This window comes from Schistocerca serialis, chromosome 5 (genome assembly GCF_023864345.2).
Source record: "Schistocerca serialis cubense isolate TAMUIC-IGC-003099 chromosome 5, iqSchSeri2.2, whole genome shotgun sequence".
Lineage (NCBI taxonomy): Eukaryota > Metazoa > Arthropoda > Insecta > Orthoptera > Acrididae > Schistocerca > Schistocerca serialis.
In genome coordinates, this window is record NC_064642.1 from 315,126,444 (window position 1) to 315,144,601 (window position 18,158).

An 18,158-nucleotide genomic window follows, 5' to 3' on the forward strand; every position below is an offset into this window, starting at 1 on the left:
AACAATTCCAAGAAAGTCTATTAACAAAGTTCCAAGAACCAGCTTTAAATGGTGACTCTAGGAATATACTGCAACCCTCTACATATTGCTCATATAGGGATCGTGAAGATAAGATTAGAATAATTACTGCTTGCACAGACACATTCAAACAATCATTCTTCTCGTGCTCCATATGTGAATGGAATGGGAAGAAGCCCTAATAACTGGTACGATGGTGCGTACCCTCTGCCATGCACCTCATGGTGGCTTGGAGAGTGTAGATGTCAATTTAGATGTAGATACTTTGGCATTCTTTTTTATATTTACTTACAAATACGGTAACTGACTGAAGCATTACAATGTCTAATTTGGCTATGAAACTGTTAATATCAAAACAACTATATCCATATGAATATAATAGAAAGAAACATTCCACGTGGGAAAAATATATTAAAAAACAAAGATGCTGTGACTTACCAAACGAGAAAGCGCTGGTAGATAGACACAATAAAAAACACACAAACACACACACAAATTTCAAGCTTTCACAACCCAAGGTTGCTTCATCAGGAAAGAGGGAAGGAGAGGGAAAGACGAAAGGATGTGGGTTTTAAGGGAGAGGGTAAGGAGTCATTCCAATCCTGGAAGCGGAAAGACTTACCTTAGGGGGAAAAAAGGACAGGTATACACTCACACACACACACACACACACATACCGATCCGCACATATACAGACACAGGCAGACATGTGTAAAGGCAAAGAGGTTTGCTTATCAAGTAACAGTCTCCATGTTTAAGGTGGGTATTCAGATAAAAATGAATAGACACAGCCTTTTAAAATCAATGATGTCTTGTACAACACAAAAATGTATTCAAACACGAGATTTTACATCGCTTTCGTCAGAATAAAATGAAAAAGTGTGTGTGTTTGCGCATGTGCGTGTGTGTGTGTGTGTGTGAGAGAGAGAGAGAGAGAGAGAGAGAGAGAGAGAGAGAGAGAGAGAGAGGCTTGTTCATCCACATAAAATGGGCAAGTGTGTGCCGAAAAGACAATCAAACTGTAACTTACCGTATGCTGTTTGAGGCAGCATCAACTTCATCCTCTGCTGCTGTTAGTTCCCTTTTCACTTCCTCAACACGAGCACGCAGTCTCTTTACTTCTGCCTCGTACTGTTCTGCCCGTCTTGCTGCATGTGCAAGTTCTGTTGACTTTTCTTGAAATACCTTTTTTAGCTTTGAGTGTGCCTGTTTCAGTTCAGTCAGCTCCTAGAAAAAAGAAAAACATATTGTACACCTTATACATATCTTATAGAGTCCATAAAAAATGTGAAGGCAACTAGTAAGTACGTTATGTATAGTCTTTCTCTGGTGAAGTGATAAGAAGGAAGAAGGAAAATAGGAAACTGTAAAAGATTATCATCAGCGTGTGCTGCAACCACTGATATCATTTTACACAGTCCTCATAGACAGATTCTAGTATGAATGGGATAACCAAACTGAACTCTGAAGTACAGCCTTTTTTCTTTTTTTACTTATCTTCATTCTTTGGCGATACAACATGTGATAAACAAATTCTTGGTTGTTGTGTGTAATAATTCAACTGTGGACTTTACAGTTATTGGATTCAGAATTGTTTGAACAGACAGCATATTCTGCGAGGTATTTCTCTTACTCACTCCACCTGTTACTATTTTTCTGTGGTTTATTTGAAAATAAAAACAAATCTTTCACCTTCCTTCACTGAAGCTGACTGAAAATGAACTGCAATCAAATGTCGCATGCCATTTAGGCTATAAAATTCTTTTAAGACTTTAGTGTGAATTGTGTGTCAATAGAAAGCAATATTTAGGAGAGTCATTCCATGGTTAATATTTTCTGCAATTCAAATAACTTGGATTAAGAAGTTATTTATGACATCTCCATTATGTATGAAAATCATCGATTTACATCAACACTTACAAGTCCTGATAAGTCCCATAGCGGTCCACCATAACCAACGTGAAGTCTTTCCCATGGTTGCCACTGCTTTCAGCGAAACATGAAAAGGCCATGGTGAACTTAATTTAATGGTTTATACTGTGAAACCATTTGCTGAATTTTTTTGTCTATTTTTGGCCGTCCACAATATTATATGTCCATTTGCTTCATTTAATCTATTCCTAAATGGCAACTATGCTGTCTATCCAAAATATTATTTCTGTGCATTCTTAGTATAAACGCTTTCACGAAATGTCAGTCACAATAACAAACCATGAATGGTAGTGACTGCAGCTTATTGTAAAAACTTCTTGATTTCTGGTAAATCATTTAAATTTGACCTCACCCAACGCCAGCTTCAATGAATCCATCCTTAGTCATGGCTCGATGAATTTTACTGAAGCCAACAGAAAACGATATGAACATTTCACTTATTTCTTTTTTCTATCTTTGTGGAAACATGATTCCTCAGGCTCGTACATTTAGCTATGGGTCAGTATGAGTGAAGTCTGTGGTGCTCAATTCATGAACAGGCTTCTGGCCTGACTGCAGGTACTCTGCAACCTTTTTTTTCCACTGTGGCACGAGGAGGGTAATGATTGTGAGCCGAGCCAATTATCCTGGCTGTCTTTCACCCACGCCCTCCCCTCTTCCCCTAGGAAAGACCACCACAAACACTAAATGTGATAGCAGGCTGAGTGAACCTGGAGCTATCCTAGAAGAAATGGGACAAGGAAAATTCCTTGTTCCTGTCCAAGATTGTGCGCAAGATCTCCACGGCTGGAGTCTAGTGCTCCACCACTAGACCACCATGGCACTATGGGTCAGTAAAAATATTATAATTGTAACACCAAAAAAATTATTGCCCACATATGTAGGTCCTACACTGTCTTGCCTAGAACCTGCTCTCACTCATTAGTGGAGTGTGAGCTATTATACCGATATCTGATTGATTAAAACTTTGAGATGGACAAGTATTTAAGCCCAGAATCTTACCTTTCATGGGCAATGTTCTTACCAACTGACTACTTAGACGTAACTCACAGCTTTCAGCTCCTAGTAAACATCTCTTACTTTCCAGACTCCACAGTATTTCTAATATGTACCTTGTTGGACTATTACTCTTTGAAAAAGAACATGCAGAGAAATGGCTCAGCTACAGTATAATGATGTTTCTAGAATGACACTTTTGATTCTACAGTGACATCTGACATGTGCACTATAATGAAACATTTGGATAAGTTAAAACTGCTTGAAATTGAATGGGACTTGATCCCAAAAACTCATCTTTTGCAGCTAATGCTCATACTAATTTATTATCCGTGAGCGCCTCAGAACCTACCTCACATTTTCAGAATGTCAATAACCATCTTCAATATTCCAAACTCATCAGAAACTCTTCTGCATTCCCTGAAAGACTGACACTCATGGAGGAAAGAATAAGGTGGAGAAATGTTTTACCCATACCCTATGGCAAGGCTGAGAGAATAAAGAATATGGTGGAGAAATGTCTTCCCCATATGCTATGGCAGGGCTGGGAAAATGTGAAAATTTAAGCACTACCAAATAGTCGCAGTGCTTGCCAGCAGCTGCACCCCCCTGCCTCCCATCCCAATAGCAGTGCATTCCCCCTCCATCTCCCTAAGCATTCTAACACTGCTTTTTCCCAAATGACTTGTATACACCAGTGTGGCCTGTTGACTTCGTGTGTTCGAACTTTCTATTTTCAGTGCTCATTTGTAGTAACAAGACAACTATTGAGAAGAAAATGTCTGCGAAACAGATAAGGCACACAAAATGGAAATCAATCTAAGGAATTCTTATACCTCAACCCACATTACAAAGAAACTTACTTTCAAAAAAAGTGGCATTTGGTGTTTGTTTTGTGATACAAAAATACAAACAATAAACAAGAGTAATGTACTACAATATTTCCAGCTGTTTCATCGGTTTCAATACTTTACAAAGGAAAGCTAAATTTCTTGATTAGACAACACAGAGAGAAAGAAAGTAGTAGTATTCATGTAGCTAGATATTATTAACATTACTGATTACGCACATATAGTACTGATAGCGCCTTCATCAACCACACCCGGCATGCCTCTCACAGCTAGGAAGGGACAGCACATTTAAATATCCCACCAGCACACTGTTGAGTGAGCTCACTCTTCCACTGCTCTCTATCATCAAGCGACACACACACACACACACACACACACACACACACACACACACACACACATTCCGGTAGATGCTCAACTGATGTGACCCCACTGCCTGTACCTCTGATTCGCCAGCATGTCTTTTTTAACAGCTGAACTCAGACCTTCACCCCAGACTCAGTGACTCTACAGAATTATCAACCTCAGTGCAGAGGACTGCAGTGAGGAAACTACATAGATTAGCATGACACTATTAAGCATTATTAGTTACCAGTGACTTACCTGATCGCATCAACACTCAAGACTATTCGTTTCTGTCAAGAGCTTTACTCTAATTTTATATGACTCATCACCACAGAGGATCCTACAGCATTTCAAGTTATCTATGTCTCAATTATTAAATCAACATATTGTAAATATATTTATAAATGTGTTATCTTTTTGCAGAAGTCTGATTGTCTTATTTGGCCACCTTGACTATCAACACTTCACTTCATAACATGGTTTTGTCTCCAAATTTACCTTCTCCTCCTACTTAAAGGAAGAAAATCATACAATGCATAATGGTGTTGCAACAAAACGGAGTGATCACATAACTGTCAAAACAGTCTTTCACAGAACAAGCGCCGGCCAGTATGGCCGAGCGGTTCTAGGCGCTTCAGTCTGGAACCGCGCAACCGCTACGGTCGCAGGTTCGAATCCTGCCTCGGGCATGGATGTGTGTGATGTCCTTAGGTTTAAGTAGTTCTAAGTTCTAGGGGACTGATGACCTCAGATGTTAAGTCCCATAGTGCTCAGAGCCATTTGAACCATATTTTACAGAACAAGCAGTATTCTGTTTCACCAACCAAGTTCTGGAAGCCATGAACAAAAAAATGTCTCCAGTAAGAATTTTTTGTGGCCTCTCAAAAAAAAGCCTTTGATTGTGTAACCATCTAATCCTCCTGAAAAAGACAGAATATTATGGTTTGGGTGGTACCATTGGTTCGTGGCTCCAATCATACGCAAAGGACCGAAAGCAGACTGTAATGCTGAATGGCTCATCCAGAGAACCTGCCTCATCTGAGTGGGGCTCAGTAAGTTGTGGTGTGCCACAAGGCTCTGTAATGGGTCCACTACTATTTCTCGTCTTTGTTAATTATCTCCTACTTTTTTCTGATACAAACAGTAAATTTACTTTTTTTGCAAATGATACTACAATTCTAATTGACTATTTTACAGACAACAATCTTGAACAATTACAAATGAAGTTTTCAATGATATTGTAAACTGGTTTTCTTCAAATGGTCTCTCACTCAATACAGATAAAACCCTTTATATGAGATTCCATACTCCACAAAGAAATCTGGAAGAAATTAACATAAGTGCAGAGATCAAGAAATACAAAAAGCTGAGGTTACAAAATTCCTGGGTGCTTATATAGACAGCAAATGTAACTGGTAAGTACACATTCTTCATCTTTATAAAACACTTAGCTCAGCATATTTTGCACTACGGGTTACTGCTTCAGTGGCTGAAGAAGGCACCATCAAGGCTTTGTACTTCAGATATTTTCATTCATTAATGCCATATGCTATTATATTTTGGGGGAACCAACCTCTCACAGAGAAAATTTTCACTGCACAAAAAAAAAAAAAAAAAAAAAAAAAAAAAAAAAAAAAAAAACATTAGAAAAATGAGTGGTGTCCATCAAAGGCACTCTTGCAGGCCCTTGTTTTGAAAGATGGGCATCCTTTTCACCTCCTCACAATATATCTTTTCCTTGTAGACCTTTGTCTGTAAACACCCTTATATCTACAAAGATAACAGCCAATTTCATGACTACAACACAACAACCAATAACAGTCTGCACATTGAACCAAAAAGCCTCACTATGGTTCAAAACGGAACTTGTTACTCCAGCATTAAGCTGTTTAATGTTCTCCCACCACACATCAAATGCCTTCACAAAAGGTTGCCAGCATTCAAACAAACTCTCAAGGAGTACTTGATAGAGAAATCTTTTTATACAATTGACGAATATGTGAAAGAAAAAGTATATAATCACTATATTTGTAAGTGTTATAAACTTAGTATAATTTATTTTATTTTGAGTATTATCATAGGCGTGTGACAGTTATTATTGGTATTCCTGTATTTTGTGAGGTAACGGGCGAGTTGTGGCGCCCTGAAAATGTTCTAAGTTCAGAATCGGCGGCCGCCACTGGGGCTGCTCGGCAAGCCGCGGCTCGTTAGCAACCGGGTGATGCTGCACAATGGCTGGACCACATGGTCCATCGTCCATATGGTTGGGAATTCCACAGTGACGCTGTGTCGATGAAGGAGACATGTAGGGGGTGCCAAAGATGGCAGACTTTGTGAAACCATAATGGCAGACATTTCACAGTTCATATAGAAATTAATAGTAGCCAGATGAATCATGATAACTTAAAAAGAAACGTGTACATTACCATTATCTGCATGACAATTTTGATGGTGTAATCAGATTTTCAATATCTTTATTAGTTTAAAGTTTAGTATCTGACTGTAAATTATACAAGTAACACCCAGCAACAAATTTTCAAAATCTAAATGGTTCATCCAAATTTGTCATTCGACATGGCTTTAGATAGCTATTAGTGTGAACCTAAATTGGTATAAATTACAGGCATGTAACTTGAATAGTACATGAGTTATTGGAGGTCAAAGTGGCCAATTACTATCAATCACGTCAGGCCATAAGTACCCCACAGTTACACGAAAAAACGGTAGCAGCATGCTTATAAATATATTTATTCATCTATGTCTTTGTTTATATCTGATATATACTATTCATGAAGAAACTGGTCAAATATTTACTGTGTTTTAGAAATCACAGAGACATTAGGCTATTGGCCCATCTTTTGTTTCTATTCCTTTGATATATGTTTATTTGATTTGTTTATGTGCTTAATAATGTGTGTTAGAGCGTGTTTATGGTCCCGCCATAGGAATATTTATTTACTTTCAAGTTATTTAAATGTAAATCCAGTATTTCAAATGTGTTTCATTATGTTTCTGAGTGTGCGTTGGCTTGGAGACAGAGTGGGAGCACTCTAGCTGATCACAACAATCATTTCCAAAAAAGACATGTGGAGAGATGTATGGAGGTTGGAGAGGAGCGTCGTTTCCGGAGAGGACACGAGGCAGTTTGAACAGTGTAGCACGAGAGACTGTACAGCAGAGGCCACGGGGGAGCGCTGGACAAGGAGGTGCGACGGGCAGTTGCTGGCAAGACTTGGAGAGTGGAGCATATTTCGTAGTGCCAACTTGTGCACTTTTGAGATTTCTGTGGCTTCTGCAGTGAAGACGTAGAATGCGTTTAGAAGTGAATATCTCACGAGCTATGTTGTTGTTCATAACTAATAACGTGCAGTAGGAATCTATTGTTTCCCTGTCATTCAACTTATATTTTACTTAATTGCTGGACCATCGACACCAATAAGTGTTTTGTAGTAATAAACGGCATTCTTATAGGTACGTCTACTATCGTACTCACCATTTCAAGTCATTAAGAACAGCCCCTGCAGATTTTATTTAATTGCAATCTTTTGTTTATAATTGTCTATTCATTCAAAATTCGCAATTGCCAAGTAATAGCAACCTTCGACTATTCGATTCATGTGTATATTCATATTGTATACAGTAGACTCCGCAGTATTTGGCCTGTAATGCAACTACGTATCCCAGCCCCTAGACAATGAAACCAGTCAAAACTTTTAATATTTCAACTCTGAGTCTGAGGGTACGTAGTTGAGGGCCACACCACATTCATTTTTTGTTTATGAAAGCCCGCAATTTCCTTTGGATATTTAGTTTATCTTGACTCCTGTATATATTACACATCCTTAACATGTGAAACAAGAATGTTCTATTAACTGAATGTGCAGTTGTTTAGCTGATATCTTATTTACATTTTATCTTTTATTTATGTAAGATATATTTCAACTGTGTACAATACGGCACATTCCATATCATAAATATATTACTCATCCTTAACATGTGAAACACAATTTTCTGTTAATTGATTGTGCTGTTGTTTAGTTGATTTTTATTTACAATGTATCTTTGTATTGTATTTATACACATTATATTTGAACTATGTAGAATCTGACACATTCTATATCCTTGCGATTCACTCGCCACCAGGATCTACGGAACATGAAATGAAATAAAATAAATAAAAACAGCAAAAGCAGTAGGCCCATCAGTGACTGAGAATTTTTGAAATAACAAAATTTTTCTTTTTAAAATTCAGGCTTGATCACACCATGTATGTTACAAGAACATAGGTGACCGGCTTCGGTCATATCACATGACCATCATCAGACCCATGGCACCATTCGAACTGGACCAGTTGACATCACAGCAGCTGAGAAGAGTGCTCCACCTACCATCTTCGAAGGATGCCATGGGTCTGGTGATGATCATGTGACATGACCGAAACTGGTCACCTATGTTCTTGTAACACACATGATGTGATCAAGACTGAATTTTAAAAAGAAAAATTTTAAAATTTTTGATCACTGTTCCAAAAATGTTTAATAGAATTTGAAATAATGCTTTGTGACTGTCGCAAAAATTTTATGCACAGTGAAAATTCCTCTTTTCGAAATACTTCCTCTTTCAATGGGAGCGGTGTGTTGACTTATGGAATAAATGATGAACAATGTGGAAGTTTAGTTGAAAGACAGGAATTAAAAGCCCTTTTGTTTTTGACTGGAAGCATGGTGTAACATGTTGCTCACCTTGCCATGTTTCTAAGAGTTCTCACACTGAATTCAACACGGAAGAAAACTTAATCTGGTCCCAATGCATGACACAATTACAACTAATGGAATATTTCCTTGCTTAGAAACATAATTTACAGGTACGACATTTGCTAGGAAAAACTTCTGTTTATCATTAACGGGTGGAGCTTCGGCAATCACTGGTCATCAGTCTGATGTCATTTCTTTGGAGAGGAAAAAAGATGAAACACATTAGTACACAGCAGAAAATACCAGCAATACACTGCATTCTATATCACAATAATCTTTAGCAAAATATATTGTTGTAAATCACAAATAATACAGAGTGTCCCAAGAGGACTGGTCAGTATTCAGGGATATGACAAGAATGACCATTTGAAGCAAAAAAATCTTGTAACCATGGGCCCTAAAATGCACACCTTAAGAGTTCAGCAGAAGAGACATGTTTCACGGTAGCAAAGATGAACAAGTGCTCATAGCTCTTACAGTATGCATTTTAGAGTCCATGTTTACTAGCCTTTTTTGCCTTTCTAGTAACTGTTCCTGTCATATCCCTGAATGTTGAATATTGCTCTTGGGACACCCTGTGACCCAGATTGCATGGCTTGATACTCTGGCCTTTTAAATATTTCCTGGAAGAAAGTGACTGTGGATATGGCAATGTACCTTCTTTCTCTGAAGTAAGCTGTTGAGAAGAGATGATATTTTCCAATGTATTTTCAACAAGGGTGAAGATATGGCACTATTCATGGACATGAAAGGAAAATCAGTTAAGGAGTTTTATGACTGTCAGTTGGTATTAGCTCTTACTGAACTGACCAAGCAAGTGCAACAGTATAATTTTCTCCTGAAACCAAAATAATGTCAAGTACTTGGATAATTAGTTCATGTTTCCTCTACAAGTTTGTGTTGAAGACAAAGAAACTTTCAGGATATTAGGGTGTGCACTTTATAAATGTTAGTCTAATTGTAAGTGGAATGAATATTGTAAAGGGGACACAGATCGAACATTTCAATGGACTTGTTACTGTGCTAGCTGTTCCAAAAGAAAACTTTAGCAATGGAGCCATGGCCTTAATCAATTTTAACTTGATTTTAATATTTTTGCAATTACTTCTGCAATGGACATTGTAAAGGCATCTTCTAAAATACTGCAACAACTCACTGACTGTCATTGCAATCAGAGGAGAGGGAGAAGCTTCACACAGCAGAAAATTTGGATATCTTCTATGAGAATGTTCTTCATCCTCAGTTCCTATGGTTGTTTAAAATGCTGCACAAGTCTGCAGTATGTTCAGAATGAAATAAGTGTATGTGAAAGCTTTTTTCCTTTTCTTTTCCCAGTAATGAAATTAATGAAATCAAAACTTAGGTGTAGTCATACTTATGTTCACCTGATTGGGGCACCCCATCTGTCGTTCAGTACTTCCAGTCCAAACAACGAGAAGTTCACAAAAAATAATATTAATTTTAAAAACTTGATTCATGTAAAAAAGTGTTTCTTTCTTTTTCACATGTAGTAGACCTGCTTTGAACTTCACACTTCTGTGTAAGATTAAGTGAAATGTTTGTGTTCTTTTCTTATTATTTCATGCATGTATTTTATATGTGATCATGTCAGTAAACATGTGTCTGAACATTTCACAACTTAGTACACTAATTCTGTAGGTCGAAATGGATGTGTGTTTCCCACCTGTGATGTGCAGCACAGATGGAGTCACTGGGAAGGTTCTGCTCTGACACAGACAGGCTGAGAAAATGCCATGCTCTCCCTGGCACTGACCTTTCCAGTGAAGTAGGCAGCTCTCATGCCTATCCCTGCCCTAGAGGTTGTTACTAGAATTAATCTTTCAGCTTGTGTCTCATCCTATGTAACTTCCTAACAGAACAACACTGTGTGACAACCTGAGACACAAATCCAGAACCTTGCCTTCCAAGTGAAATGCCCTTGTGCATCACCCACAAAAGTCAAGGTTCTGGTTTTGAGTTCTCATCTAGTACACTGGGAAATTGGTTCTCTTGATGAAATATGGAAATCAGTGGCATATATAATCTGTGATAACCTTAAGTTTTGTACAGCATAAGATTTGGTGTGGTTTTTTGCCCCACAAATTACTGACAAAAACTTCATTTTCAATCTGTTTCTATTAATGCAACAACAGCCCCAATGTCATGAAATGAGGCATTAGTGGCCAATACCACAATTTGATCTACATCAATTAATACCTAACAATATTATGAAAAGGAAAGTTGCTACTCACCATATAGCGGAGATGCTCAGTTGCAGATAGGCACTACAAAAAGACTATCAAAATATAAGCTTTTGGCCATCATGGTCTTTGTTGTGACTATCTACGACTCAGCATCTCTGATATAAGGTGAGCAGCAACTTTTCTTTTCATAATACTGTTACGTTCCATCCTGGATTTTCCAGTGAATACCTAATTTTATTCAGTTGTTAATTTCATTTTTCAGCTTCTGAAAAACACACTGTTGAAAGTTTTTCGATTTAAATTTCATATTTTTCTTTCTGAAATGTCTCAGCAATCTGAATATTTGATTACACTTATCAATGAACTTCAAGTATAATTGTACTTTTCAAATAAATGATTCCAATATTTTGGCATTTTCGAAATGAGGAAAGTTTTCTGATAGTTCTCACACTGATATCTTGTTTTCCAATTTATGCTTTTAAAATAAATGAGTACAATATTTCAATATTTTCCGAAAGAGGAAGGTTTTTTTGATAGCTCTCACATTGATATCTGGTTTATCCAATTTGCATCAATGATACAGTCTACACATTATACTACATTTAAAAAATTATGCATTTTTATTGCAAAATCTAGTCCACATTATTTTATTTTGCTCTGGATTTGTGGCTGTGATTAGTGCATTACTCGTATCATTAGAGCATCCAAGTACGGCATGTGTAATCTGTTTCAGAAATAGCTGATAAGTAGCAGGAGCACTGGCCATGGTAAATGGAAGTTACCGAAATTTGAATTATTGACAACGGTTAGGTTTCCTAATTCTTTGCACAACATTCAATAAAATGACTTTTGACAAATTTGTCAGTCACAAGCCTCTGAAACATATGTACAGATCTTGAAACCAATCTCTCAGAAACATGAGAAATAAGAATGGATCTATCTGCATTTGGTACAGATATGACTGGAGAAGCACAATAATTTTTACATGCTTCTGTATGCCTTGTTCAGTAAACCTGCCAGTTTCCAATTTGACTTTATTCATGAGTGCAGATGGCCAGAAAAAAATTGTTGTGGCCCTGTGGAAGTAGAAAAGTTCTTTGAATAGCATTGTTTTTTTCTCCTCTGGCAAAAAATACACATATTTTCAAATAGTCAATCATTAGGTCAATTCTGTTCATCCAACATTTTTCCAGTCAATGGATTCAATCACTGAAGTGATTGTGAAAAGTTTGCAAAAATCTCATCTACAGCTGCCATAACCTCCGCATCGGACTCAAAAGAATTTACACCGAAAAATTTGTTGATATGTGGGAACAGATTACAACAAAGGTTGCCAAGCTCATCGAATAGAGTGGATGCTCCAGCAGTTTATACATCAAACGCTCAAGAATTCTTTCTTACATTTGCCGTTGGTCAGCATTCAACAAATTTATCATACAAAATGTAATGTATCCCTTCCTTTGATATGCCAATAACATTAGTTATTTGGTCCTTTAAACTGTTTATCACCAAATGCTATATTGTGAATTTTAAATATATTTTCATCTATGGTTGCACCTTTGAATTGTCTTTCACATGGAGTACCTTCCCGATTAGTATAATTACAGGGCTATTACAAATGATTGAAGCGATTTCATAAATTCACTGTAGCTCCAATCATTGACATATGGTCACGACACACTACAGATACGTAGAAAAACTCATAAAGTTTTATTCGGCTGAAGCCACACTTCAGGTTTCTGCTGTCAGAGCGCTCGAGAGCGCAGTGAGACAAAATGGCGACAGGAGCCGAGAAAGCGTATGTCGTGCTTGAAATGCACTCACATCAGTCAGTCATAACAGTGCGACGACACTTCAGGACGAAGTTCAATGAAGATCCACCAACAGCTAACTCCATTCGGCGATGGTATGCGCAGTTTAAAGCTTCTGGATGCCTCTGTAAGGGGAAATCAACGGGTCGGCCTGCAGTGAGCGAAGAAACGGTTGAACGCGTGCGGGCAAGTTTCACGCGTAGCCCGCGGAAAATTGGCTCATGCCAGAACTGGAGACCGACAGCGCCGACTTCATCTTTCAACAGGATGGTGCTCCACCGCACTTCCATCATGATGTTCAGCATTTCTTAAACAGGAGATTGGAAAACCGATGGATCGGTCGTGGTGGAGATCATGATCAGCAATTCGTGTCATGGCCTCCACGCTCTCCCAACTTAACCCCATGTGATTTCTTTCTGTGGGGTTATGTGAAAGATTCAGTGTTTAAACCTCCTCTACCAAGAAACGTGCCAGAACTGCGAGCTCGCATCAACGATGCTTTCGAACCCATTGATGGGGACATACTGCGCCGAGTGTGCCCTCCGCCACACACCGTTGGGTGGCTTGCGGAGTATCAATGTAGATGTAGATGTAGGAACTTGATTATTGGCTTGATGTCTGCCGAATCACTAAAGGGGCACATATCGAACATTTGTGAATGCCTAAAAAAACTTTTTGAGTTTTTGTATGTGTGTGCAAAGCATTGTGAAAATATCTCAAATAATAAAGTTATTGTAGAGCTGTGAAATCGCTTCAATCATTTGTAATAACCCTGTATATTTGAATTCAGCCATTCCTTTTTTTTAACTGTTGAAAGTGGAGCATCATACTCATTATAGACCTCCATGTACGGTATTCAGTTTATTCATTTATACGAACATTTTAAAAACCTTTATAAACAATTTAGTTACGCAGATAAAACTGACATGCAACTTACTTTATTTGCATACCACAATCCAATATAAATACAACAAACTTTCATTGCGGTCAATGCCTTCACATACCAAGTTGATAAATTTTCTCACTGCCTTCATAATGCTCCACATTTTCATAAGCTTCTTTGATAGTTTTATGTAAATTCGTGTTGCTCACCAGATTTGACAATGCTGATTTATTTTTGCCAGTGTTCAATTTGAATGATTCCAAATAAAGTAATTGTCTTTTTGGCATTCACAATCAGCAGTGGAAATTCCTGTGCCCTTCCTTCAAATTTTGCCACTTTCATAAATTTTCTTTTCATGTCGATTTAGGTATCATTGAATACTTTCAGTAGCAAATTATGATCATGTAATTTTGGTGAGTCTGGCTATTCATAGGAGTTTTAACTGATCAGCAAGCAGATTGACGCATCTTCCCTATTCATCACTTCATTGCTTCTTTGATCCAGTGAAGCCTGATTTTGGATAGATTACATCTTTTACTCATCCTCACAATGAATTGTGTTCTTTTAGCGTATAGTGGTTATTTGCCCTGACTTCTTATTAATGTGGCCAAAACATGTTGAAATTTGTATTCAGATTGGCTAAATTTACTCCACACTTTAGGCATTGTGTCTTACTTTTGTTGCACACCAGTCTTTTGAGGAATTGTTTGGAATGTTGACAGCTCAATTTGAAGTGGCTTGTAACTTGATTTATATCAGATGACACTGTTTTATGATGTGTTGGATCTGATCATAAACTATGGAAATTTTTAAAATATCATTTAATAAAGCATTATTATACAGTGACTCATGAAACAACAATAGAAGGCAAGAGACTTAAAGGCTGATAGACAGAGGCATAGAGTATCGGGGTGAAATAATGTGTGTAGAAGAGAGGAGAGGACTGAGACAGAATGGTGAGGGAAACATGATGAGAGGACAGGAAAAGCTGGAGAGGCTTATGTTCCAAATAGATCCAGCCAGTGGCTGGAAACTAAAAGACAATGATGATGAGTGCATACAGTACGGCAAAGCAAAATTTTGCACTCTCATATGATGTCTTGAATTTCCCTGCTGCAACATTGGTCTTTCTGACCAAACATGTGAGAGCAAAGCTGGTCCTAAGTGTACACCATCTTCTCACACTATTTATCGCCTATTGCTCATACATTGTTCTACATATTCTTAGACTTGATAATTGACCATCTCTGTTATGAACGAAAAAAAGTCAAGTTCAGAAAACACACATACATACATTTATTTTACACAGCACAAAGCATGTACGAAAAATATTCAAATTTTTTTTTTTTTCCTTAAAGAGGTCAATCTATTATTTCACTACATCTACATAAAAAGATAAGATTATTTTACCTAAATCAGTGAAATCTTAATACAATTTCCTTATCAACTTATCTACTCAACCACTGGATTTCAGTTTAACATTATTTAATTATCGAATTACCTCATTTTATCACCTCACCTCACATAACATGCCCAGACCAATATTGTCTATGAAACAATGTTTTTACAATGTGTGATGATCACAAACATATAAACAGATATTCCCATATCACGGAATCACACTACAGTACATATACTTTATCACCGTCATTTCCAAAACTATTAAACTGTTTAATACAGGCCTCTTTACAGCTGTCTCATTCATTAATTTTTCCTCTTCCTGTGTCTTGCTTGCATTTTTCCTTTTTCCATTTAGTGTGTGCCACCCGCTTTCACCTCAGTATTTCCCTACAGTGTTAATCACTTAAAGTAGTCTACACATGTAACGTTCCTCATTCTGAACTAACTCAAAAGCCCCAGAATGCCCCAGAATGATACTAAGGAAATGAAATTTCCATATCATTTGCTCTGCTCTTCATATTTTGATTAGAAGCTTCAGTCTTGTATGAACTATATCAACTATGTAAACAATGTCAATGGATGGATAAAAGAATCTACTCACCATACACACACACACACACACACACACACACACACACACACACACACACAAAAGAGGTTTAACTTTTACATGCTCTTGGAGTCAGAGGCTCCTTCTTCTGACAGAAGAGTTGAAGGGAAAGGAAGAGGGGTGAAGGAAAAGGACTGGAGAGGTTTAGGGAAAGAGGTGCGGTTCAGAAAAATCACCCAGAACCCGGGTCAGCAAAGACTTCCCAGACAGGATGAGAAGGAAAGACTGATTGTTGGAGACTGCACTGAATGAGATTTGAAAACCTGAGAGCTTAAACATGGAAGACAGAGTAATATGCAAGACAGAGATTACTATTAAAACATTGTGCATGAATTAATAAGAGTAAAAGCTAAGTGCATTGCATGTAACAGAGGTGGAAGGGGGGATAGCAAATAAAACAGAGGGCTCAAAAAATGAAAGATGTAGAAAACTAAACTGGAGTGAAGAAAGGAGTAGTTACTGTGAAGAAATGGTGAGATGGAAGGAATTAATGTAAATTAAGGCTAGATGGGTGGCAAGAAGCAAGGATATGTTGTATTATTAGTTCCCATCTGTGTAGTTATGAGAAATTGGTGTCTGGGGGAAGAACCCACATGGCATGTGTGGTAAAATAGGCACTGAGATCATGATGTCATGTTGTATAGCATGCTCTGCAACAGGATATTATATGTTGCCCTCCATCTATGCCCATACATCCTGACTGATAACTGGGTGGTAGTCACGCCGATGTAAAAGGCTGAACAATGTTTACTTAACAGCTGGTATACGACATGTTGTTTCACATGTGGCTCCCCCTTTGATAGTATATATTTTGCCAGTTACAGGGCTGGAATAGATGGTGGCAGGAGGGTGCATGGGGCAAGTATTGCAGTGGGGATGGTTACAGGGGTAGGAACCATAGGGCAGGGAGATGGGTGCAGAAGGAGCATAGGGTCTCACAAGGATATTGCGAAGATTGGGAGGCAATGAAAAGCTATTCTGGGTGTGATGGGCAAAATCTCAGACAGAATTGATCTCATTTCAGAGCATGATTTTACGAAGTGGTGTGCTCCAAAGTTGTTTTTTGGGGGTATCAGCAGTACCAGGATTGGATGTGATGGCCTGGGAAAATCTGCTTTTGAACTGGGTTATTGGTATAATTACATCCTGCGAAGGCTGAAGTGAGAATGGTGGTGTATTGCTGTAAAGAGTGCATTCAAACAAATACATTTTCCTCAAACGCCAAGGCTGTATGGGAGGGAACATGGAAAGGATGACATGGAAAGGATGGCAACTGTCAAAATGTATGTACTGTTGTTTGTTAGTAGGTTTGGTGCGGATGGAAGTGTGTAGTTGAGGATGAGATCAATATCAAAGAAAGTGGCATGGGAGATCCAGAATAGGACCATGTGGAATTTAATTGGGAGAAGATATTTAGAGATTCTAGGGATTTTAACAGGTCAGCCTCACCTTGAGTCCATACTGCAAAGATGTCATCAATGTGTCTAAATCAAAGCAGGGGCTGAAGGCTTATGGCTCCAGGAAAGCCTCCTCCAAGTGACCCATGAAAAGGTTGGCACTGGAAGGAGCCATCCTAGTTCCTGTGGTTGTACCCCTCATCTGTTTGAATGTCTTCTCCTCAAACATGAAGTTGATTAAGGTGAGCAAGAAGAATATCATAGGTTTCGAATCAGATGGGCATTGACTGAGAAAATGTTTAGACTCAGACAGACCATGTACGTGATGGATGTTGGTATAGAGGGAGGCGGCACCAATTGCGACAAGCAAGGTGTGTGGTGGGAGTGGGACATTCATGGATTTCAGATGATCTAGGAAATGGTTGGTATGTTTAATATAGGAGGGAAGTCTTTGTACTATGGGTTGCAGGTCCTGATCTCATCCTCACTGAAGGCCAGCTGCACACTTCTGTTCATGTCAAACCTACTAACAAACAACAGTACTTACATTTTGACAATTGCCATCCTTTCCATGTCGAATGTTCCCTCCCATACAGCCTTGGCATTCAAGGCGAACTTATTTGTTCGGCTGCAGGCTCTTTACAGCAATACACCACCACTCTCACTTCAGCCTTCACTGGACATAATTATCCGAACAGCCTAGTTCACAAGCAGATTTCCCAGGCCATCAAATCCAATCCTGATACTGCTGATCCCTTCAAAAAACAACTTTGGAGCACATCACTTGTCACCCAGTATAATCCTGGTCTTGAATGTATTCATCAGCTACCTTAATAAGGCCATGACTTCCTAAAATTATGCCCAGAAATGAGAACAATTGTGACTGAGATTTTGCCCGCCATACCTAGAATATCTTCCAATCCCCGCAATATCCTTGTGAGACCCTATGCTCCTTC

At 38.2% G+C, this 18,158-nt stretch overlaps 1 protein-coding gene across 3 annotated transcripts in view; it reads right to left on the reverse strand.

Annotated features, from left to right (window-relative positions):
• Nucleotides 1-18,158, reverse strand: part of LOC126481235 (coiled-coil domain-containing protein 102A) — a 152,677-nt gene that overhangs the window by 54,156 nt on the left and 80,363 nt on the right. For all 3 annotated transcript variants that reach the window (XR_007587534.1, XR_007587533.1, XM_050104848.1), the window contains one exon: nucleotides 1,049-1,245. Coding sequence is in view for 1 of the 3 variants with exons in the window: in XM_050104848.1 (XP_049960805.1) it covers nucleotides 1,049-1,245 (197 nt within the window). In the remaining 2 variants the exon portion in view is untranslated. The remainder of the gene's footprint in view (nucleotides 1-1,048; nucleotides 1,246-18,158) is intronic.